This window comes from Talpa europaea, assembly GCF_964194135.1.
Source record: "Talpa europaea genome assembly, chromosome: 8".
Taxonomy (NCBI): Eukaryota; Metazoa; Chordata; class Mammalia; order Eulipotyphla; family Talpidae; genus Talpa; species Talpa europaea.
The window spans coordinates 26812446-26837060 of NC_140075.1; the positions used below are offsets into that span (position 1 = coordinate 26812446).

At 37.1% G+C, this 24615-nt stretch overlaps 1 protein-coding gene across 1 annotated transcript in view; it reads right to left on the reverse strand.

Annotated features, from left to right (window-relative positions):
- The window catches only part of DPH6 (diphthamine biosynthesis 6), a gene marked incomplete at both ends in the record, with an annotated part of 134529 nt that extends 110548 nt beyond the window's left edge, over positions 1-23981 (reverse strand). The window contains 3 exons of the mRNA XM_084239460.1: positions 15859-16052; positions 20507-20601; positions 23959-23981. Coding sequence (XP_084095586.1) covers positions 15859-16052; positions 20507-20601; positions 23959-23981 — 312 coding nt within the window. The remainder of the gene's footprint in view (positions 1-15858; positions 16053-20506; positions 20602-23958) is intronic.
- Between the last annotated feature and the right edge of the window lie 634 nt (positions 23982-24615).

Consider the following 24615-nt stretch of genomic DNA (forward strand, 5'->3'; position numbering starts at 1 on the left):
ACACCTAACTGGGACATTGGCTTTCTTGTTTAGAAATGATAGGCATTTGTCACAGAAAAAAAAAAAAAAAAAAAAAAAAGGAAAGAAAGAAAGAAAAAAACCAACTCAAACACAGCTTTCAAGAATCAGCTCTGAAAGAAAAACAGGCTCCTCATGAACCTTCAGAAAAGGACCTAGGGACTGGCGACATCCTGTTGATTATCAGGTTTCCTTTCTTCCTCTACCATTCTGTGCATTTTAAAATGGAGGCCATTCTTCAACAAAGAAGTTTCAACAGTAACACATCCTCGTTAGTGGAAAAATATCAAAAAATTCAAATGCGCAAAAATTATATACTCTTAATACTTTCCATATAGATTTAAAATACAACTTTCAGATATTTTTCTAATACAGAAACATAATTCTATAGATACATTTTACAAAATTGTAATTACACAGAGTATCAGGTAAGAAAATTCCTTCTCTTAATAACATACACACATGTATTTCTGTAACTTCATTTTTGATGCCCTTTAGTATGCCATTATATGGATACACTAATTTGCCAGTCATTTCTAAATATTCCTGTATATCTTAATCATTTTCTTAAATTCTCCAAAATAGAACTGCTCACTTAAATTCTCCAAAGTAGAAGTGGGAGTGATTTTTTATTTGTGCCAAATGACTCCCAGAAAGGCAGAACCAATTTATAAGGCAGCTCGCAGCACATAAGAGTACCTATTCTCCAAACCCAGTACCATTTCTTAATCCATCCAAAGTGATAGGCACATTTCTTGAGTTAATGAAGCTGAATATATTTCACCATTGGAATTTTTTTTATGAAATGCCTGTTCATATCTTTAGCCCATTTCTCAATTTGGAGGTCAACTTTTATACGTCTAAGAAATAGCAATGAAATTTTCATCAAATGCCACATTAGGGCATCATCAAAAATAGATTATTTTAAAGAGGAGATGGCGTTTATACGGACATTCAGTAGGTAACTCTGCATGAGGTTATTTTTACAACATATTGTATTACTGAAGGGAACTTCTCAACCTGCCCAAAAAGAATTTAAAAAACACAACTGGTGTTGCAAACATTATCTCACCAAAGTTACCTTTGCTTTCCATAAATGAAAAATTCCATTATACTTAGTATCATCAACAATGTTTTGGTGGTGTTGTCTTTTTTACTTTTCTTATTCCAGGGAACAATTTGAAAACACAAAAAATTCTGAATTATCTTATAAGTCAAGGAACGAGAATATAATTAGGAATGATAGACAAGTTCCTCATACATTTATCTTGGATCAAGGACTTAATTAAAATGTGTCATTCTTGAGAGAAGTACTAGAGCATAAGGGAAAAAATGAAATCTGTCCCCCTTCCCAAAAACTCAATTCAATTTAGGGACACTCTTACAGAATGGAGAAACCGAAAAAGTAGCCAATATACTAGTTACTAATTCATCTTCAGAAACAATGTTAGAATAGAATAGAATTTCAAGCTGTAGATCATACCTTTTCTCTTTCATATTAACAGTAACTTAAAATTTGCAAAGCTGTTACCTAGAATAGGGCTTCTCAAGCTGTGTGTTAAAGATCACTTTAAAAAAAAAATCTGTAAACCCTTAAAGACTGAAAATTCTGTAAAATAGAATTAAAGTGATTTATCAAAAAATGAAATTTTGAAAATACATGAAATACAAGAGCAGATATTTATTATTATATTCAATTGACCTATAAAAGTATTATAAATCCTTATGTCCAATTTCTATAAATTGCTGACCTTGGACAGATAACAAGTACTTCCTGCACAAGCACCAATCCCTAGATCACAGTTTGGGAAGCAATGATCTAACATTACTCTGAGAGCTCTGAAATGAGATGAGATCAAACACAGACTAATCATTTTGATCCTTGGCTTACTAATCCCATCTCCCTTTATCAAACCAACCACAAGCCTGTCCCTCTGTCTCACTGCTAATTCACACAAGCCTTACTGGTTTATGTATGCACTACATTGTCCTGTTTTATGGGTATATTTACATGAATGAACCCAAATGAAATACTGGGAGGTAGCAGAGCAAAGTGATTAAAAGGTATGCATTCTACCACTTTCTAGCAGAATAACCTTGGGAAAGTTTCTTAACGTTTCTGTGTCTCAGCTTACGTATGTGCAAAATGGGATAATAAGCCAAAGTTGATGTAAGGATAAAGTAGATACATAATATATCTAACTTATAACAGAGGCTAACAGATAGTGCTACATAAACAATATCAATTATAATTACAATAAGACAAAAACTATTGAAAAATATGATAGACTCTAAAATCAATATAAAAAGAAACCAAAATGAATTATGTGATTTACAGTACTCTCCAATAAGTTACAGTAAGACAAAACTATAAAGACTAAGTCCTGAGAGAAAATCTACCTTTGGATCATCATAAAGTTGAACGTATGATATGGTAAAAATCCTCAACACCATACCTAGGGCAAATAGACAATAAAAAATTCTGAGCGCTTCTAAAGAACAAGCACCATTGTGAATACCATAGAGTATCCAAAGTAGAAAAACCCATAGTCCCAGAATTCAACAGATTATACACTAACAAGGAAGAGATACTACATAGGCATATGATTATGTAAAACAAGGCATAATGTAACTACCCAAAAGAGTAATTAAATTCAATAGAACTTCAAAAACAGAAGACTACACTTGAGAAAAATCAGTAACAATGTCTTTTGGATCCTTTCGCTCCTTCTACATAAAATCCAAAGGCCAATAAGGAACCAGGAGGAATACATACAGGTCCCCATGCCTATGGCTTCTTCTCTGGTCCCTATCAATTTTCACCTGGAATTTTAAGACGCTACTTTTGCATTCTCTTTGAGATCTTAATGTTTTTCTTGAGAGATGCATGGCATTCTCATCTCCTTTTAGGTGCTCCAACTAATATGCCTCCTCATTCTTTGAAGCTCCAGAAGACCCTTCTCACCTCACAGGACATAGAACAGTGTTTCAGGTGCAGAGGAAAAGCAATTCCTGACCTGAGTAATTATGAATACCCCCAGGCTAGAAAACTTTGTGAAACTGAGATTAAAACAGTTGTTCTTAAACTTTTGAAGAGCACAGACCACTGTGAGACTATAATAAAAATTTGAACCTCTTCCCAGAAAAATCTACATATCCAAGAAATTTGCACAAAATTTCAGAGTTCAAAATACCCCTCTCCTCTTGATTAAGAAATCTTGTCTTAAAAGTATCACACTCTATTGTGTTAAAGTCCATTAGTCTGATTTTTATTAGCTTTTTAGAATCAAGTTCTGATTATATGACCACACAACCACTACAACTTGGGTGAGGGTTAAGGAATTCACAAAAAATGACTGTGAAATAAGTTAGTAAAGGAGCTCAATCTCGAAAGACTCAAAAGAAGATCTTTGGATTATTTACCCAGTGATGATTCACCCCTACCCACCACTGCTTACCCCCCCAAACATACTTACCACTGTGCAAAATTACTACTTGGAAAGAATCTATAGGAAACTGGCCTTAAATTGACCATAGGCCATTTCAATGGTTCTAGAACTAATTCTATAATAGGTAGCAAAGAATTTGCATAAGGAAGGGAAATACATGTCTGATGAGCAGTTTTTAGTTTTGGCTCTCTGGTTTGACAATGTATTTTTATAGAAATCCTCAGAGATCACCATTAGCTGAATCCTGTCAAGTTAGATAGGCTTAACGTTCTTCATTAAGTTTAATTAACAGCTGCTCATTGAGCACCCACTGTGTGCAAGTAGACAACATAACCACCATGACGCTGTAGATGCTAAGAATAGAGTGGTATAATTCTGCCAGTGCTGAGAGGTAATTGCTCTTATATACAGGAGCTGCCTCTGGACATTCAAAGAGCCATTTTTTAAATCTCTTAATTCTTCATATAGTCTTTCAAGTCTAAATTCTCTAAACTCAGTTCATGTAACTTTCAAATAGAAGTCCTTGCTTGAGGCTTTTTACAAATGAGTTAATAGAAAAGACACTGCTTAGATGTTAAAGATAAGCATAGTTAAATCCTAAAAGAACCTGTCAAAATAATTTTTATGGAAAGAAAGCATTTATTAATAAAGACCTTTATTATATTTGGGCTTACCCCTTTATCTTCTTTTGGAATGACCCATTGTACAGTTTACTATAGGAAATTAGAGAGAAAACATTAATTCCATATGTCTCTTGTAAGGCTGAATTATCTGACTTAGGGAGTCTAAAAGAGACCCAGAAGGACCAAAAATTATAGGCAACAAATGTAGAGGGATAAATCCAATCTAATATATAATATAAATTTGTCCCCATTAAAACCTCCTTCACAGTTTGAACGATTACCATTCTTTTTCTTCTCTGCATTAACTTACTAATAAAGTTAAGAGGAATTACACTCATCTCAATGCCAACTTGCAGCTACAACTTAATATGTTAATGAAGCTTTGTATGCAAGGAAGAAAATTCATTTTATACAGCTTTATTGGATTATTTTGGAAACTAGGGAATGACAGAGAAAGAAGACCTGATAATGACATGAATACAGGGTACAGGGGAAAAAAAAAAAACCTAATTGATATAGCATCTTTCTTTCTAGAAACCTGTAGAGATTTTCATATAAATTCTTATTTATTCCAAAACAGATATGACAATAGGAGAGACATATCCACATTTTACTGATAGAATAACTGAATTTCAAGAGGTACAGTTGAACACAATAGTCTTATAGTCCAAGAGTTGCATGGAGTCCATAAGGGAAAAAAAGAACCAAATATAATTCTTGTCTCTCAGATATTTATAATCTTAAAACAAAATTCACAAGATAAACAAATAAGACAGGAGCTCTGAATATCAAGACAAATTAAGTACTATAAGAGAAATACAATGTAATATGAAGATGCCAGAGAGGAAGCTATTTCGTTCAGTGAGGCCATATCTTGATAGGTCAGGAACTGAAGAGAGGTATTTCTTTTATTTTTTTTAAAGATTTATTTACGCATACGAGAACTTGGGTGTAGGTCAAAGGTGTAGAGGGATGAGAGGATTCACTAGAAACAGAGTAGGGAGCAGAACAGGGGGATCTACTGAAATACCCTGCTGAGGGGAGCAGCAGGTGAGCAAGGAGATGTCTGCTGCACCATGTGGGTAGTTCCCTGGCTAAGGATTGAACTCATGCAGTGGCTGCGGACAGCTTCATAGGTTGCAACTTAACCCCTTGCGCCACCAGGGAGGCCCCAGAGCGAGTTCTCTTGTATACAATTTTTTTTTGTGACAAATCTTTATTTTCCCAATGTTAGCATCTTAAATTACCACATTGCATTTGTCAAAACTAAAATACCAACATTATTAGTAAATACACTCGACTTTATTCAGTCATATCAGTCTTTCCACTCTGGTCTGCCGTTGGTTACAAGGCCTCATGTGGGAGGTACAGTAATTTTATAGCAAAAGGGATAGGAAAAAAAACAGGTTTTCTTTCAATAAGTAACTGGTAGAGAAGTGGATAACCATTTAGAGAATTTTCTCACATATGAAAATTTTAGATGGATTAAATATCTTTTATCCAAAATTTTATTTTTCTATGTAACACAAGTGTTGATCACTTTTACTCCAGCCTTCTAAGATCACCTTTTCCTTAATAGTTTAGGTCTTTATCACATATGATGTATTAACACAGTCATCCTTAGTGTCTTCTAGTTTGTGACAGTTTCTCAGTCTTTTCTTGTTTTCCATAATCTTGACAATTTTGAGGGGCACTGGTCAGACATTTTGCACAATGCCTTTAATTTTTTTTTAATTTTTTAAAAAAGTTTATTTCCCTGGCTGGGGATCGAACTCACACCCAGTGGCAGGTGATAGCTTGATAGAGCCGCATCTTTAACCCCTGCGCCATCAGGGAGGCCCTGACGAGAGGTATTTCTGACTAAAATATAGCACTATGCAGGGAAGTCATGGCCTATGGGGAAGGGGTGGGGAAAGAGTTCTGATAATAATCTAGTTTAAGTGGAGTATAAGTTCCATAAAGGGAAATACTGGGAAAAGACAAAACATAATAGGTCAATAGTAAGCAATGCAAATTTGATGAAGAGACAAATATGACTGGATATATACACTTTAGAAAGATTAATCTGGCAGGAGTTTGCAGGGTAAGTAATAGAGAGTGAGAGACTGAAGAAAAATCTTAAGTGAAATATAAGAGATGAATTAATTATAAACCTAAAGCCAGGTTCAATCCAAAAACCAAAAAGGTAACCATTAAGAGTAGAAACAACCAAAAAATGGAAAAGACAACCTAGAGACTGAGAGAAAATGTTTGTTAACCATAAATCTGATAAATGATTAATATCCAAAAATATAAAGAACTCATACAACATAACAACAACAACAAAAACATAAACAACCAAATTAAAAAATGGACAAAGGAACTAAATAGACATTTTTCCAAAGACATACAAACAGCAACTGATACAGGAAAAGGTGAGCAACAACACTAATCATTGGGGAAATGCAAGTCAAAACCACAGTGAGATAGTACCTCACATACATTAGAATCACTCAACAAAAAGAAAACAGATTAGTGTTGTCAGGGGAGTGGAAAAAAGGGAACCCTTGTGCACTGTTGGTGGGAGTCACTCTGGAAAGCAAAATGGAAATTAAAAAAACAGGATATGCCATAAGATCTAGCAATTCTACTTCTGGATCTATTTCTGAAGAACTAAAATAGCTATCTCAAAGAGATACCTGCACTCCCATGTTCAATGCAGCATTATATACAGTAGTCAAGAGAGGGAAACAATCTAATCCATCAATGATGAATGAATAAAGATTTGGTATAAGTTGTATGTATGCATATAGATGGAATATTTTATACACAATGGAATATTATTCAGTCATGGGAAAGGAAATTCTGCCATTTGTGACAAACTTTGATGAACCTTGAAGGAATTATACTGAATGAAATAAGATAGACAGAGAAAGACTAATACTGCATGATATCACTTACATGTGAAATCCCAAGTCAAACTCAGAGAAACAGAGGTTACCAGGGGCTGGGGAGGGGGAAATGGAGAGATTTTGGTGAAAGGGTAAAAGTTAGTTATAAAATTAACAAAATTACATGATTAACAATTCTGGAACTCTAATGTTCAACATGGTGATTGTAACTAATAATATTGTATTATATGATTGAAAGTTGCTAAAAGAGTTAATCTTAAATGTTTCCACAGCAAAAAGAAATACCCCTAAAAATCAACAAGTAACTATAAACCAGAAACACACTAAGGGGGTGGGGGGGTAGGGGGGTAAAGGGGTGGGGGAGTGGAAGGGGTGGGAATTGTATGGGGAATATAACCAAGATGAAAATGCATACATTGTGCAAAAATGAAAAATGATGTAAAAATATATATAAAATAAAATTTAAAAATAATAAAGAATAAAAAAAGTGAAATAAAGTCTTAAAGGTAAAGCAAAAAAGGCAAAAAAAGAAATACTCATAATTAAGTGAAGAGATGAAAATGTTAGCTAATGCTATGGTGGCAATCATTCTGAAATATATAAATGTATCAAGTCAATGTGTATATAAACTTAGACTATATGTCAATTACATTGAATAAAACTGGAGAAAAGATTTTATATTTTTCCGATTATTGGTAAATAACTTTTCAATGTATTTGCTATGATAATTTGGGATTCAAATTATCCCAACTTGAATGTCAAATGTAATATCATATATTTTGCTTCTTTCTGTGAATCCGTACTAGATGCTTTTAAAGTCAAGAAACAAGAATACTTTAGTTGATGTATACTACATGTAACTCCATGAAGAAAATGTCAAATGTTCAATTAAAAGGACCATCAACACTAACACTTGAGTTAATTCTGACTAAATGAAACCAGATTGATATGAAACATCTTCTGCACCATCTTATACCAGATTAAAGACATGACAAAAATAGAATACTATAAAATCTAGGGTGATGATATTTGTAATGGATAGCAGCTATAATTCATGTAATCAATACTGCCGAGAGAACACCAAACAAATTAGCCTTGGCTAAGGCTAATTTACAAGGTGCCTTTCATAGAGTCCTGGTCAGTTTTTACTTAAATACCAAAATCAAGACTTTTCAAGCCACCTCTTCAATGTTCATACTTCATCTCTTCTACTGTTCTTCCTCCATTCCAGTCCTCAAAACTTTTTAGCTAGTTTAGTAACGCAGTTTTCAATCTGAACTCCTGTCTCCCAAATTCCAGTTCTCTAACCCATTGTTTGCATTTACAATGGTTCATACTGAGTCCCTTGAAGTTCCCCCTCAGTCTTACAATTCTGTTATTTGTCCTGCAAAGTCCCTCAAGGTTGTAGCTTTCAAATTTGTTTAACCACAACCATTTGTTTAACAATAAAAAATTATATATAAAATGCAATAGTCTAGGATACACATGTGTACATATTCACACGCACACTTCACACAGAATAGTAATCACAGTATCCACACACTTTGATGTTTTCTATTTTCTTCTAGTCTATTTCATCTAAAGAAAAAAAATGGTTGAGACCCACTTAAATGAGTTTGGAAAATACCACCTCATGGTACATTTGCCCACAATTTAAAATGCTCAATCTTTCCAGATTTCTTTCCTACTCATACTTAAGCTATGAGCTGTAGCCAAACTGAACCACATAGGATTTCCCTTATGTATTCATGATTTCCTACTTCTGTGACTTTGGCTAAGCTCTACCCTTAGTTTGCAACATTCTCTTGGCCATTCTGTCATCTCCGTTTCTCAAAATCCAAACAACTTTCAAGGAAATCAAATGCAATTTCCCCCACAAGGGTTGTCCTGACTCTTCAATCCAGGGAGCACTGCTCTACCCTGAATCCCTTCACCCCTTTAATGATGCACTCTAATGGCAAATCTACTGTGCATTATTTTCTTGTGTATATGTCTTATTTCCTCAGATTCATGAAGGCAGAGACTTAATGTGTCACACTGCTTTTACTTCACAGCACGGTACAGTACTGGAACATCAGAAGTACTCAATAAATGTTCACCAAATGAAAGGTAAGAAAAGTCTATTAATGATAGGATATAGGTTAAAGTTGATAGGAAAACTCAAGACATCTTTTTAATTTATTCAGTTTTTTTTTTCTCAAATCAGCATGTCACAAAATAAGTCACTGTTAAGTCATCTCTTATCAATAAAATCTCTGGGTACTTATATTTCTTCTTATATTACTTTTTATGTATTTACAATGTAGGCACTATGAGTTTGGTGAATAATAATGTTCCCAATTTAAAAGGGAAAAAAGATATAAAAGATCAGTTTCACATATTGGTGTGTGACCACCAGTAAAGAGTTGCCCCCCCCCCCCCAAATAAGGACAACAACAAAGGAATTGACAAGTAAATCATACTTGTCAATCTTGGCAGTATATCTCATTCATTATTAGAGACTATAATAAAGTCTCTAAATTAATAGACTATAATAAAGATAAGGTAGACTATAGGCATAGAAATGAAAGAGTAGGATAGAAACATATAAACATATAGTGTCTGACACAACACAACTCCAGAAGCAGACATCTACAGAAGGTTTCTTAGAAAAATAAATGGTAACATAGTCAGGGGGGGAAAAAAAAAAAAAGAGCAAAAGTCAACAGCACACAGATACCACAGGTTGAAAAGCACAAAGAAAGATATTTTGAATGACTAGTCAACATACCCAACACAATTTAAAATATATAGCGAAAATGATAAGATAGGAAGAAATCTATAGTTCATAGAAGAAAGGAAGAGAAGAACATAAAAGTAAGTCAATTGGTGACTTTACGACTTTACGGGGAGGCAGAATATATATAGGAGTATGTGCAATATATACACACCATCATTGAAACCCAGTGGAGAAAGTTCAAGGTTGGAGACAGGATGATAGTTATGCCAGAAAGAGAGAATCACGTTTCCTAGGCTTTAGGGGACATCTATAAAAACTCTACATCTGTGATAAGTTTATAAACTGTAAAAACTGGTATGAGCCAACATTTTATTTCCAGACAGACCATCCATCATGTGCTTTCACATGCATACTTGACTTTATCATCTGAACAGACCAGAGAATGCATAGCCTCTAAGCCACACCTGGTAATGCAACTGACACTGGTCTGTTTTAATTCCAACTCTTCCTGTTTGGAGTCCAGAATCAGCATGAGAAAGCTGTTTCTTGTGCCAGGGGACCAGGTTTAATGTCCAAAATCTTGGGAATTAAGAGGGCTTAAGGCAAGCTGTGCAGTGCTGAACAGCCAGGAGCAATCTGTACAAGGCAACATGCCTGTTTAATTAGCACTATGTCTGGGTCTTCCCTGTAAAGCCTAAGGCCATTTTATATGTTCCTCCCATTTCCAGTCCTTTAGATTTGCTTCAGAGCCACCCAGTGATCTAGGATTTCTCCCCAAGATCCAAAGTGAAAGAGAGACACAAAGTAAATTTCTACTAAAATAAACGAAGATTACAGACACCAGAAATAACTTGAAAAAGTGTCCACTCAGCATTTTTATAAAATATTCTGTAGGTGGATATTATTCTTGATCAATTTAATGGATACACTGCCAAATCTCATAGGATACCTTACTCTGAGATGTTTCATGATGATACGCATTTCACTTAAAATTCTAATAGAAAAAAGATAATAAAGTGAAGTTATCAATGGTTCTATTATCATATTTTGTAACAATGCTGTGACTCGCCTGTATTAGATCAGTGATTAAATAAAAAAATTAATTTGCTTAAATTTTGAACTAAATTAATTTGTTCGACAATCCTTTAATAGCCATCCACTTGCAGGGGCTCACAACATAGCAAGAGAGACAGCACATAAGCAATCCTAATGTCCTGAGAACCATTATGTAGGTATAGACAAGCTGACATGGAAGAAAAAAGAAGATAAACTGGAGCTGATTTCATAGAAGGGTATGGCATGAGAAGGGGTTTTTCAAGAGGACAAAGAGAGAAGGGTAGAGAAAGGCACAAGCTAAGATGCAGACATACAAAGCAACCTCCTAGAAACGTAATCAGTTCCTTATAACTTGAACTCAGAAGTTTGTGTGGGAATAACAGGATCTGACTGGTAGGAATGCAAGGACCTCTTCTAAAAGATACTGTGTCGGGCTGATCTGTTCCAACTATGTGTTAATAGTGGGTTATTTAAATATTTATGCGAGTCAGCTGATGACAATTTGGTTGAAAGGCGGGATAAAGCACAGGGCAAGACTGAAGTCAAGTTGGCCGGTTAGGAGACCCTGTCAGTACAGGTGAAAAACGGGCAATGGTGGTAATGAAGCCAAAGGGTTAGATTTCAGAAATCACAGAGGTAATAGCAATAGGTCCTAGAAATCAAATGGCGGTGGTTGTGGTAGAATGGACTGAGAAAAAAGTGGAAATCTAATTAGTAGTGAGACAAACGTTAGACTTTAGTGATGGGGTGAGTGATGATGTTTCTAACTACAAGGGAAATACAAGAAAAGGAGAAATGTGTGCAGAAAGAGAACAAATTTTGAACTTAATAAGTTCGAACTCACACGTTACTGAGTTTACCGTACCTAGAGATCTACTGTGGAGAAATCATGAGCAACTAGAGACACTGGTCCTAAAGAATAAGCTCACTGTGTGGCTTCAGTGCTCAACTATTTTAAAAAGAAAACAAGAAAGGGAAGGGAGGAGGGAAGCGGAAGGGAGAAGGATGGGCAGGGGGAAGACTGGGAGGGACACAAGAGGAGAACCATTTATTTATTTTTTAAAGATTTATTTTTATTTAATTATACAAGCACTGGGTACAGTCTGAAGCGCGGGAGGGTGAGAAAATTCACCAGAGCCAGAGCAGGGAGCAGAGCAGGCAGAAGGACCAAAGTACACTGCTGAGGGGAGCAGCGGGCGGCAGGAGAGGTCTGCACGCCATGTGGGACCCTCCTCCGGTGGCCGGGGAGCAGCCGGGGATCGAACCAGCGCTGCAGAGGCTGTGCCACCAGGGAGGCCCAAGAGGAGAACCATTAGAACGGCTCCCAAGTTTGTGAGCAGTCGTACCTGTTTTTTCTCAGGAGACTTGCTGCTTCTTGCTCCCCTGCCACAGTTCACCCTGCTACCAGTAGCCATCTGGTTTATATGTGGGGGTTCACCCTCCCCACAGTGGGTTGTGCTAGTCCCACAGAATTACAGTATGTGTGAGTCCAGCAATCATGCCTCCATCCCTTGCACTCAGGAGTGGCACTTGATCTCAGTCTGCCCAATCAAAGAAATCTTCTCCCAACAAGGACTGGCTCAAGGATGAGACACATCGGGCCAGCGAATGATGATGAAACATAATTAAATTTTTCTTTGAGCTATTTAAAGCTTCTAGTTAGAAGGTGCTTCTCTGACTGTATTTGCATCAGGAACATCTTCTAAAAACACGGGTCCTCGCTGAGACCAGAATCAACAGAAAGTGGAGACAAGAGATAGAAGTAGGGGAAAAGGACTTTGATTAGATGATTTGTATTCTGTATTAGTTTACCTGAAGCCAAACTTATATTTAGATTATAGTTAATAATTATTCTCCATAGAGACAGACTGTTTATGTTTTCTGTAGTAACTATTACACTGCTTACTTGACTTAAAGAGAAAACACACAGAATTTTTAAATTACCTTATTTTCAGGAAATAATATAGGTTATCTCAGAATGGTGGTTTCCAGAAGTGGGGAGGGGAGGAGGGGGACACTCGGTGGCTGGTAGAGAGTGACTGAACCGTTTATGGTTGTGGGCTAGGAGGGGTGATGTATACAGCTGCTAAAGCGAGAAAACTACACAGTGTTGTAAATGGTTACGACAATAAGAAGGTAACATATTCAGGTCATCTATATGGCAAATTAATCCAGCTGAGAATCAGAAAGTGGCATTATAATATTAAAGACACTGTAAAGGATAAATGAAAGACTAGTGATATGAAAACCAGGTAATTTGCAAATAACTATGGGTGGATGGATGGATGGGTGATAGAGATAAAGACAGAAATACATATCTATCATAACTGAACTTAGGGAATTCAGATCTCACACACACACACACACACACACACACACACAAACACCTACCTGTCATAATTACCTGGTAATCAATGAGCTATAAAGGATAATAATTGCATCTATTGTCATTACTTTTGCAAAAGTTAGGAAACTTATAACTCTGTAAACTCTTTCAATTCCTTCCTGATTATTTTCTACAGTTAGTTAACTCTTTGCAAAAAAGAACATCTCCTACTTAAAAATTAGTTCTCATATTTGGGGGTAGAAAGAGCTTCAAAAACAAAAGATTGAATGTGAAAGTCACACAACTGCAATCTATTATAAATAAAATGTTTAAAATGAAAATGAATCTAAATGCTTTCAATGCTCTATAAATATTCAAAGGATTAAAAAAATGCAGTTTCATCTTTTTTTTTAGAAAGAGTGAAGTCAAACTTAAAGAAGTATAGCCCTTCAAGATTTGTTTGTTCTATAATTACTCAATTATTCATTAGAATCTGTAAGACCTCTATTAGAATCTTTGCATAAATGGATTTAACTATAAAAGCCTCACTATACAATCTCTTCCATAAAGGTAATATATTTCTGATATTTATGTCCTTACAATATCCAATATTAGAATTAGTATTTCCACACAGAAAAAGACAGAACTATTTAGTCCCAGACAACTTCATAACATCTCTTTCAACTATAGTAATTATCATGTATGAACTTCCAAAGCAAAGTTGTCAAGAGTTAACATTAGCAATAATTTATGTCATAACTGACTGTCACTATAAAGATAATGGCAAACCATCCATTTCTATAAAGACAGCATGGATCGAAAGGGAAATTTCTTCTTAATTACTACTAATCTACCCATTTTTAATTAAATTGATTTGTAATTTATTACTTTCCCTTTCCTGGAAGGTTGTTATTATGATAAAGCCTCTCTAAAGTTATCTGTTATCAGTAACTTTCAAGCAACCCAGTTAACTTCTAGTGTGAATTCCACCATTTTGTAATAATGGTTAATGCTAAAAACTCACTCGGTTTCCTTGTACCCTGACGATAGAATTTTAAAAATGAAGGCTTTTCACTCAAAGTAAACTATCAAAATCATACAGTTGTCTGCATGAAGAGAAGACCATTAAAAGTGGGACTCTTTTATGCCTTCCCCTTTTCTTTGATTATCAAACTAGTTGTTCTTAGTAGGTGTCTTCCCCAAGGGAGGAAACTGATTTTCTGTGACGAGTATCTATTTCTTATGCTATCCACAACTAAACAGTAAATTGGAACAAGTCAAAATGTTTCCCTGTAAGTTTCTTTTTTAATAGGTAAATAAATATGAAAACATTCTCACATACCAAGAAATATTTTAATCAAGGACACTGTAGAAAATTTATATATATATGCTTCATACATTTTTGAATCAAAATCCTTCATTGACATCAAGCTATGATCAGCATCAAATTTAAAGTATAGCATTGAAGTAGCTATGACTAGCAAATTTTACCACATAGGCTCAGGATATAAGTTAAGAAAGGCCGAACTTCTCTGAAATAAGATACTGAAATGCAGTATTTCTTGGGAGAGGAAGAGACAAAAATTTTTGTTTCCTTTGTGAAGAAACGTTAACACAACCAGGAAATATTGGCTTCAATTCTCTGTTTCATCAGATACACCTTATATGAATTGACTGTAGCTGAGTAGATAAAATTCATATTTAAGAAAAAAAAATACTGAACTGTATTCAAATAATTGGCTATAATGAGAATGAAAAGGTAATTGCGTAATATAAAGTAATCTACTAATTAACATTTACTGGGATATAGTACTTACTAGATATATAAGCCCCACACTTTCTGTCCTAAATTTTGTCTAGAGAAATTAACAATGAATGCACAATGGCTGTCAAACTCTTATATCCAGTGATGTTAACATTTAATTCATACCTCTTGTAATAGATTTAAGCAAGGCGAAGTCTCTCACTTTCTTTGAATCTATTCAAATTTTATGGTATCAGAAAGGCCCTGGTACCTCCCTGGTGGCGCAGTGGTTGAGCGCTGGGCTGCGAAGCTGCCCGCAAGCCTCTGCAGCACCTGTTCGATCCCCGGCCACCAGCGAGGGTCCCACATGGTGCGCAGACCTCTCCTGCTGCCTGCTGCTCCCCTCAGCAGTGTACTTTGTCAGTCTACCTGCTCTGCTCTCCGCTCTGATTCTGGTGAATTCTCTCATCCTCCCGTGCTTCTGACTGTACCCAGTGCTTGCATAAATAAATAAATAAATCTTTAAAAAAAAAAAAAAAAAAAGGCCTTGGTAGAGCTCCATGTCTACAGTCAGCCCTCACCATCAATCACTATTACCTTGACTCTGCTTTATTCTTCTTCAAATTATCCTCTACCACCAAGTATATTATTATTTATTTACTTGATTACTGTCTCTCTCCTTCCACTAGAAAGTAGTGCCAATAGAACAGGATTTTGTCAGATCTGTTCATTTCCCTATCTACATTGTCTAGAACCATATGCCAAGCCCACTAATGGACATTCAAAATGTATTTGTTAAAAAAAAAAAAAAGATTGAATGTTATTTAGTTCCAATACCCTAAGGAAAAGAAAGCTTTGTTAAATATTATTTGACAATCCTGGGTCCCAAACTATACCCAAATTTAACATAAAGGTACAGTAATAGTAAAATATCCTTTCAAAAAACAGTTGGGCTATTACAAAATAAGCCAGTAATATAACTTACTAAGCTATACACTAAATTCAGTCAATGTAATTGGTCATTCTGCATACCTTAACAAGTTTCAAAAGCTCATAGAGATCTTCCACCTCATCACCTTCACATTTGGTGTACACTTGTCCTGTATCCACGCTGCTTCCTCTTATGGTCCGGCGATAGAGGGGAAGAGCCATTGCTTCTGCATACAGATCAATGGCATGATGACCCACAGTCTGATACATGTAGCTATCCAGTTCATCGGACCCCACTGCAACAATTAAAATGGAAATAATCAGCAAAATAAAGTGAAAAAGGCACTGGACTTGAAAATTCATCTAGTTTTTACGGGTTGCAGAGCAGTCAACACCCAACTTAAAATTTACTATACCTTGCTGCATTTATGAAGTGCAATATAATCTAAGAGTTGTACATTTGTCCATTTGCCATTCAGTTCATATTAGCTCAGTCAACTCTATTGCAAATTACAAATATAATTATATATAAATTTTAAAAACTACGTGCAACAAGCATTTAAAGGGAGCATAATATATCCAATAAATTGTGAAGTTTATTCAATTAAATATTTTATTGCATTAATCTTTTTTCAAATCATTCAAGGTTATTCACAAATTTTCAAAACTACATGCAACAAGCATTAAAAGGGAGCGTAATATATCCAATAAATTGTGAAGAGTTTATTCAGTTAAATATTTTATTGCATTAATCTTTTTTCAAATCATTCAAGGTTATTCACAAAGTCAAGTGGACCCCCATAGAAGAAACCCTTAATTAAATATTGATTTAGTTAATGTGACAAGTATTTGTAAGAAAAAAATTTAGAAGCTCTTGATTTTTATATGTGGTACTTCAATATAACATAGGACATGTGAATTCAATATTGTTAGAGCAGTTACAATCACATAGTGAAACACGGTAAGTTAATTAGTAACACAATCACTTGTCACAAGATTTTGCAAATGTTAAATGGGTAAAATATTCAAAACCTGCCCTGTATCCATGCTGCTTTCTCTTATGGTCTAGCTATAGATTTGTCCGTGATACAAATGAACTTAGAAATACTCTGAAGTGGCTTTTTGAGCTTGTAACTTTACTTTTTGAAAAAAGAGTCACTACACTCACCACAACATTTATTTATAACAGATTTTTAGAAAGGTTACAAAACAATTTGACTTATAGATACCCTAACTATGTATGTATGCACATATGCCAAGTCAGCCCAAGCTTTCCAGTGAATGTGAAAATATCCCATCAAAAGGCATTAAGGAAGATATTGTAAGGACCCCATTAAAAATCAAAACCATCACCATACACCATTACATATTGGCTCACAGATTTCTCAACTCACACATTAGACTGGCTGCCATGTATTCACATTATTGTTATAAACGTGTCTACTCATGGTCCCAAGAGAAAGCAGAGATACCATCAGTCACCTGAAAGCCTTTCAGTCTACCCTTATCTCAAAGTCAAGACTTTAGATCTTTAAATGTATTAGTTTTAAAGGCTATTGATAAACTGAATGCATATGTTTAAGGAACTTGGAACTTCTTAGCAAGAAACATCCTGATATTAACATAATAGTTAAAACATTTTACTGATTTCAAAAACCTAGAAGACAATTTTCCTTTAAGGCTCCATTTAGTCCCAACCACAATATAACATTTATTAATGGAAGTTAGAGAGCAACAATGGTATGAGATCAAATAAAACCAAAAGGCTCCACAGTTGCCTGAAGCACTTCAATTAGCATGCCACAAAAGCTCCTACTACAAATATAAAAAGATGGTTTTGTGAATTTTATGACAAATTCATGATGTCCTAACTAACCACTGACTGAAAACCCTAACCTACTTTGCTGTATACTTCAGTCCTCTCTACAAGTCATTCCGTTTACATGTTGGGGGAGAAGTCAATCAATGAATCATTCAATAATCACCAACTTCCTGCTGACTTTAATCAAGATTAGCTAAACCCTCTCCATCCCCCAACCTGCAGCCATCTCTTCTCTTCTACAGTTACCACAGATTCAGATATTTTCCAGCATTTACTTCACAATGTTCCAATTCCATTTACTATTAAATTTTTTCTCACTAATATTCTAAATAAAGATCTTTATTCCACTGTGAGATATAATTTAAAGACAGACTTGCTTGGCATCTTACCCACCTTGTGAACTATGCCCATATGGAAGATCACACATGAGCAATTCAGTACCAGGGAACTATAATATTTAACACAAAAAAGGTAAAGATAATATAGAAAGTCGAGGGAGGGAAAATATATCACATGTATATTATGTGTTGTAAAACATTTGCTTTTTAAATATCAAGACCTCTCAAAACAGCTTAAAAAACCCATTTGCGTGACTGACCACAGTGAGGAGGGAATTTTTTTTTTCCTTTGATAGGGAACAAAACCGTACAAGGAGATCCTGCTTCTTCTTTGTTCCTATTCACTTTTACTCAGAATTTTCTCTTTATTACTTAAAGTCAGAACAGATCATTTCCCAAACACTTCTCTCCTATGTAAACAATTATTATTCATCACTAGAAACCTGTGTAAATCCTAAAGTGGTGGGTTTACCCCTGACCCTTTACAGGGACTGTACCATGTCTTGTTATAAAATATTTATAATGTCTAACCACCTCACACCTATGACAGCGGCCCAATCCCAAAGACCAGAAACAACAAGTGGTGACGAGGGTGTGGAGAAAAAGGAACCCTCATACACTACTGGTGACTGATCCATTTGTTATGGAAATCAGTATGGAGGTTCCTCAAAATATTAAAAATAAATATACAATGTGATCTAGCAATGTCACTCAGAGGTATTACCTGAAAACAGAAACACTAATTCAAGGATATATGCATGCCTATTTCATTGTAACACTATTTACAATGGTCAAGTTATGGAAACAACCTAAATGCCCATCAACAGAGCAGTGAATTAAGAAGATGTGGTACATATAGACAATGGAATAAAAATATAAACACTTACCATTTGAGACAACTGGAAGGAATAATGCTAAGTGAAATAGGAGAAAGACAAATACTGGATGATTTCATTCATATGTGGAGTATAGAGGGGAGGAACTGACAAACCTAAACCAAAACAAAACTTAGAAATCTGATTATCCAATTGAGGGTATTAGAAGAAGCGGAAGGGAGCTAGAGGAACATGTGAGGGAAGAGGCCCAATGGTCTAGTGTAAATCACTATGGGTGCTTTGATGGTGGTGGTGGGGTGGGGTAGTAACATACACCTGAAGAGATGTGAACCTATTCTAAAGCACATTCAGTATTGTTAACCAATATTACTTCAATAAAGAAAAAAACTTCTAGTATTTTCCACTTCACTTCCATCATAACTTGGGTCTTAACTATAGAAGGATAGCAATTTCAAGTATGTAACTGAAATAACTGCTTGCTATTTCAGGGCTCATTCTAGTTAGTTCACTACATATCTGCCCACCAATAACTTTGAATGATTAATGTTTTCACGTATGTAACACATTTAATTCATCCAAAATAACAGTAGAGCAAAAGCATGGAGGCTAAAAAGATGGGGATGGCAAAGTGATCTTACTGGAAGAGCCATATGGAGAAGCATTGAAGAAGTTTCAAAATTTGACAAGGGTTAAACTCTGCCCATCACATTTTAGCAATTAATATCTAAGGTTATACAGGTATAACTAAGTGTATAAAAATAAAGCTGGTCAATACATTTCTTTTTTTCAAAGTTATAATTGGGAAAAGTTGTAGCTAAGTGTGGTGATAGCATGACACTGATTGTGGTAATCATTTTACAGTATATCCATACATCAAATCACTATGTGTACACCTAAAACTAATAGTGTTAAATATCAACTACATCTCAATTTTTAGAAAAAGGTATTATTGTAGGTTGAATTATGTCCCTCCTAAATTCTTATGTTCAAAAACTTGCATCCAGTACCTCAGGAATGTGACCTTATTTGGAATCAGAGTCAACATAAGTGTAATTGTTAGCATGCGGTCAAATCATCCAATAGGACTAGTGTCATAAAAGGGGGAAATTTGGATATAAACATGGACAATGGGGGGAGATTTCCCAACTGAGGAAACTGTATTTGGGAGAAAACTGAAAAAAGTACCTAAAATGAGGTCTGTGCATTGTTTGAAGATGTTCTTGTTACCACAAATAAAAAGTAAAAATGCATTGTGTTAGGCCTCTAGAGTCTCACACATTTAGCCTATATGTTAAGATGGCTAAACTGGATCCTTCTAATAATAAAATTCATATATATCACTTACCAATATTTGTCTTAATTCCTAAGCTTCTTGAGGCAGGAGACTGTATCTTATTTACCTAGAGATGGCCTGTATATATAGGGAATATGCTGTGTTCTGCTGCCATGGCAGTGCCCTCTGAAGTAGTACGGTTCAAGTCTCAGCTCTCCAAGTTTGTTTTAGCTCTTTTACATTGGACAAACTTATAAAACTCAGAGCTTCAGTATCTCTGTCTAATAAAACTCTTATCTAAGTGTTTTTATGAGGATTAAAGGATATGTAAGTGAAAACACTTAGTATAAAACCTTACAACTAATAGGTGCTAAATAAATATTGGCGCCTTTGTCTTTGCCTACCACGTACAATAGAACATAATTATAAAATTGTAGTTTCAGTTGTTTAGAGAAATTTCCCAATAAAGGTATACACATACCTTGGTTTTCAGCTGGTCTTAAATTTGCTAAAGCAACAATCTGATGCCCGGCAGCAATGCACTGCATCATGTTATAACAGCTGTCTTTTCCACCACTAAAAAATAAAGAGATAAATATTAGAGAAATGACCACTAGTCAACACAGAATCATTAGATATCAAAATACAACTAATGATGTATTCAGAATTTCCGAATATTTGAAGGACTGGTTTATAACTAGAATGCAAAAAAGGAGCCACATATAATTTCCACAGCAAACGCAAACTGAACAAATGAACTAAATGTCTAAGCTTGCTTAATCACAAGGTCTTATGAAATTATAATGGAGACGATTCTAAACAAAATATATTTTTGGTTTGTGATATTGACTCTATTTCATATGCAAAGTGCTTTTTAAAAAATATTAATTTTGGGCCTCCCCGGTGGCGCAGCAGTTGAACACTGGGTTGCGAAAGTGCCCACAGCCTCTGCAGCACCGGTTCAATCCCTGGCTGCCTGGTGAAGGGTCCCACATGGCGCACAGACCTCTCCTGGCACGCAGACCTCTCCTGCCACCCGCTACTTCCCTCAGCAGTGTACTTCGGTCCTTCTGCGTGTTCTCTTCCCTGCTCTGGCTCTGGTGAATCCTCTCACCCTCCCACGCTTCTGACTGTACCCAGTGCTTGTATAAATAAATAAATAAATAAATAAATAAATAAATAAATAAATAAATAAATAAATCTTTAAAAAAAATAAAGAAATAAAAAATATTAATTTTATAGTCCAGCTAAATACTTATTTTATATGCTCCTTAGGTGAAATTCTATGTGAAAAATAGAAAATCTGTTTCATGATAAGAAATCTAACAATTGGTCACCATCACCAATTAAAGGATCAAATTAAAGATTTGAGATCCAATCTAATGATAAAGTTTGATACACTTGTTGGGTTCAAATTCTGTAGATAGAAAGCAAAATAAATTACACTGATAAGTTAAATTTCAGTATTATCAGTACCCCAGCTCTATATGTGATGGCAGGATAAGGCTGAAGCCATGAATGTAATAAACAAATTGAAAGGAAACTAAATTGTTACCAAATATATGTAAGGTACAGGCAAGTACTAAATCAAGGCAGGGGTAGTTCATCTGTAACAAGTTTGAATGGCAACCTCTGCTATTTTAGTTTAATGTTCTATGCCTCCTCACTATACAGTCTCTTCCTTTTATCATTGCCTCTCTTTCTTTTACTTTTTCCTCCTGTTCCCCGCCTTTTCTATCTTCGCTTGAGATCTACAAATGTACTCCCAGGAATGTTTAGATTTATTTGTAGCCCATGAAACAAAAAGATTGATTATTCTAAGAATCAGTCTTTTTTATATTAGTTTCCAATGTTTGTCTGCCTCCACCATGCTGTGATCAAAAACAACTATCATTCCATAACTTCTCAAAAGAGAGACAGCAAAAGGCAAACGGAAGTTACACATCACACTCTCTTTCCGTAGAATGTGATATTCTGCTAAATAAATCTTCAGACTTTCCTTATTAAACCTCACTACCTTATTTCCCCAGGAAAAAAGATCTGACTAATCTTTAGCTATTTAGAGTATTACAGATTATAATATATATATATTTTAAAATATGCTAAGGTTTTAAGTGTTTTAAAATAGTATTTCCCAAATTATTTTGTGTTTCCTACGGGGGTCTAAAAACTATTCTAAGAACAAAAGATTTTCAAGGTCAAATCAGTTTGTAATATACCAAGTACCTTACCACTTAGATTGTCACAAAATACATTACCATGTGTTAAGATGAGAAGTTTTACAGATCAGAAATTCAGTTCCCAGGTCTGTGATACGACATTACTCAAAGTGCTTGGGATTATATGCTTCATTATAAAATTAAAGAATGGCCTACTTAGTCCTCAAGGTATCATTCAACTGTAAAATTCAATGGTTCAGTCTGTGTGTACTAGGAAAATAATTTTCTTTACAGTGTAAAGAGATATAAGGGAGATATATAAGGGCCTTGGTTTCACTAATTTCCAAAAATATGCATATCCCAACTCATTTCAGTCCACACATACAAATAAAAGCTATATTGCAAATAGACTGCATTGAAGCTTAAATTCACATATATGCTAATGTAAATGTATGCAAATGTCTATGATGTGTGTAATACTCACAGTATGTCTAACGTTTACACAGACCTTACAGTGAAGAATTTTCCAACATGGCCTTTTTAAAACATGCCTTTATTGTGTAAGTAATAGATACACATTGCAGAATATTTAGAGTAATGGGGTATACCATTCTCTTTCCCGTCAAGAGAGCTGAACCTTCAGTTGGTGACTAATGGTTAAACTTTTGGCAAACTATGGATGTGAATTCCTCATTTCCTGGACTATTTTTTTAGTCTTTATCTATCTAGATCAAGTGAAGGCCACGGTGTTCAACGCTTAATCACTCTCTTTACAGAAGAAACTCACTGACTAACAACTATTTTCACATCATAGACTAGTCTCTTATAAAACGCATTGAAGTTAAATAAATTGGAGTATTGTAGTCACTGCAGAAGGGATTAGACTGTTACATCCAAAGTCTTTAACATCGCCGGTCACCACGAACTCTCCAGGACACCCAACGATGATTATGAAATCTTCAGCAGGTTCACCAAAGAGAAGTGGTTGTGAAGCGTCAGACACCACAGGGTCAAATTCATCAACTCCTCAAGCAGTCTAAGCGCCCCACTTAGAGTTACTGCGTTCCCTTGTTTCCTTGCCTCAGTTTAGACTGACTTTGCAAAAATTTAAGTTGGCCTGTCGGGGTTTTCATACACCTAAACATGAAGTGCTGCAGCTGTCCAGCTCTTCCGAGCACAAGAGGGGGACGTCCTAAGGTCCCCCTAAAAGCGACCATGCGTGTCCGCGGCAGCAGCGAATGGGTCTGGAACGACACCGGGAAAAGGGCATCCACCCTGCGGGCAGCAGGGCCTCCCCGGAGTGTACGGTTCTCGCCCCGGGGGCAACCCCGAGCCCCCGGGGGATGGGGGGCAGGGCTCTGGGAGCCGGACCCCGAGCTGCCGGCGGGACCCCGAGGAGCACGAGAGCGAGAGGAAGGGGCGGGCGGCGAGGGCGGCGCGCCCGAGCGGCGGCTCCGACTGTTCACAGCTTTCAAGCGCCCGGGCGGGCCGCGCCCGAGAAACCTGTCGGCGCCGGGAGGCGCGTCAGGGTCGCCGCGGGGCCGCGGGCCGAGCCCGGAGCCGGGGGCCGGAGGCGCCGAGCCCGACCCGCCGCGCCGCCGCCTGAGGCTCCGCCTCTTCCTGCGATCGGGAGGAGCCGCCGCGCCCCCGAACCCGGCCGGGCCGCGGCGCCCTCTCCCCCGCGCGGACGGCGGCGGCCGCGGCAGCTCAGGCCCGTCCGCGGGCGGAGACGCGCGGCCGCCGGGAGGGAGCGGACGGCCCGGCGCCGCGTTACCTGATCAGAGCCGCGACCCTCATGTCGGCGCGTGCGCGTGCGCTGGGCGGGGCGGGGCCGCTGTCGCCGCCGCTGTGACGCGCCCGCGCCCGCGCCCGCGTGTCGCCCGCTGCCGGCGCGCACCCTGCGCGCCACCTGAAGCCGCGCCTGCGCCATGTCGGCGCCCGGCCCCCGCGCCCGGCCCTGCCCCGCAAGGCAGGTTGGGGCGCGGCCCGCCCACCTGAGTGAGGCGCTGCAGCCGCCAGAAGACGGGAAGGGCGCGTTTTCAGGTGGCCTCGAGCTTGTTTGCGCAGGAAAGTGTTCAAAGTCACCTCAGAAGAGAGGAAGTTTGCCCCGACTTCCTTAGCCCGCGCTAAGAGACTAACTGCACCGATTAGTGGTGGTTTTTTTTTTAGCTCCATTTTCCTGTGTCCTCGAAACCCAAATGTGACGCGCGCCCCCTGACCTTTGATTTCCCCGTAGCTTCGACCCTGTGTAATACAGGAGCGGCGGGGTCGGGGAAGGCCCATCCCGAAGAGCGCAGCCCGGGAGAGAACAGCCGACCCCGCAGGTCACTCGCCAGGGCGAGCCGGGGCTCCTGTCTGTACCTGGAGCCCCGCTTCCAGGCCCCGGGGTGCAGCCTTGAGCAAAACAGGGGTCAGGAGCTGTTTGTGAGGT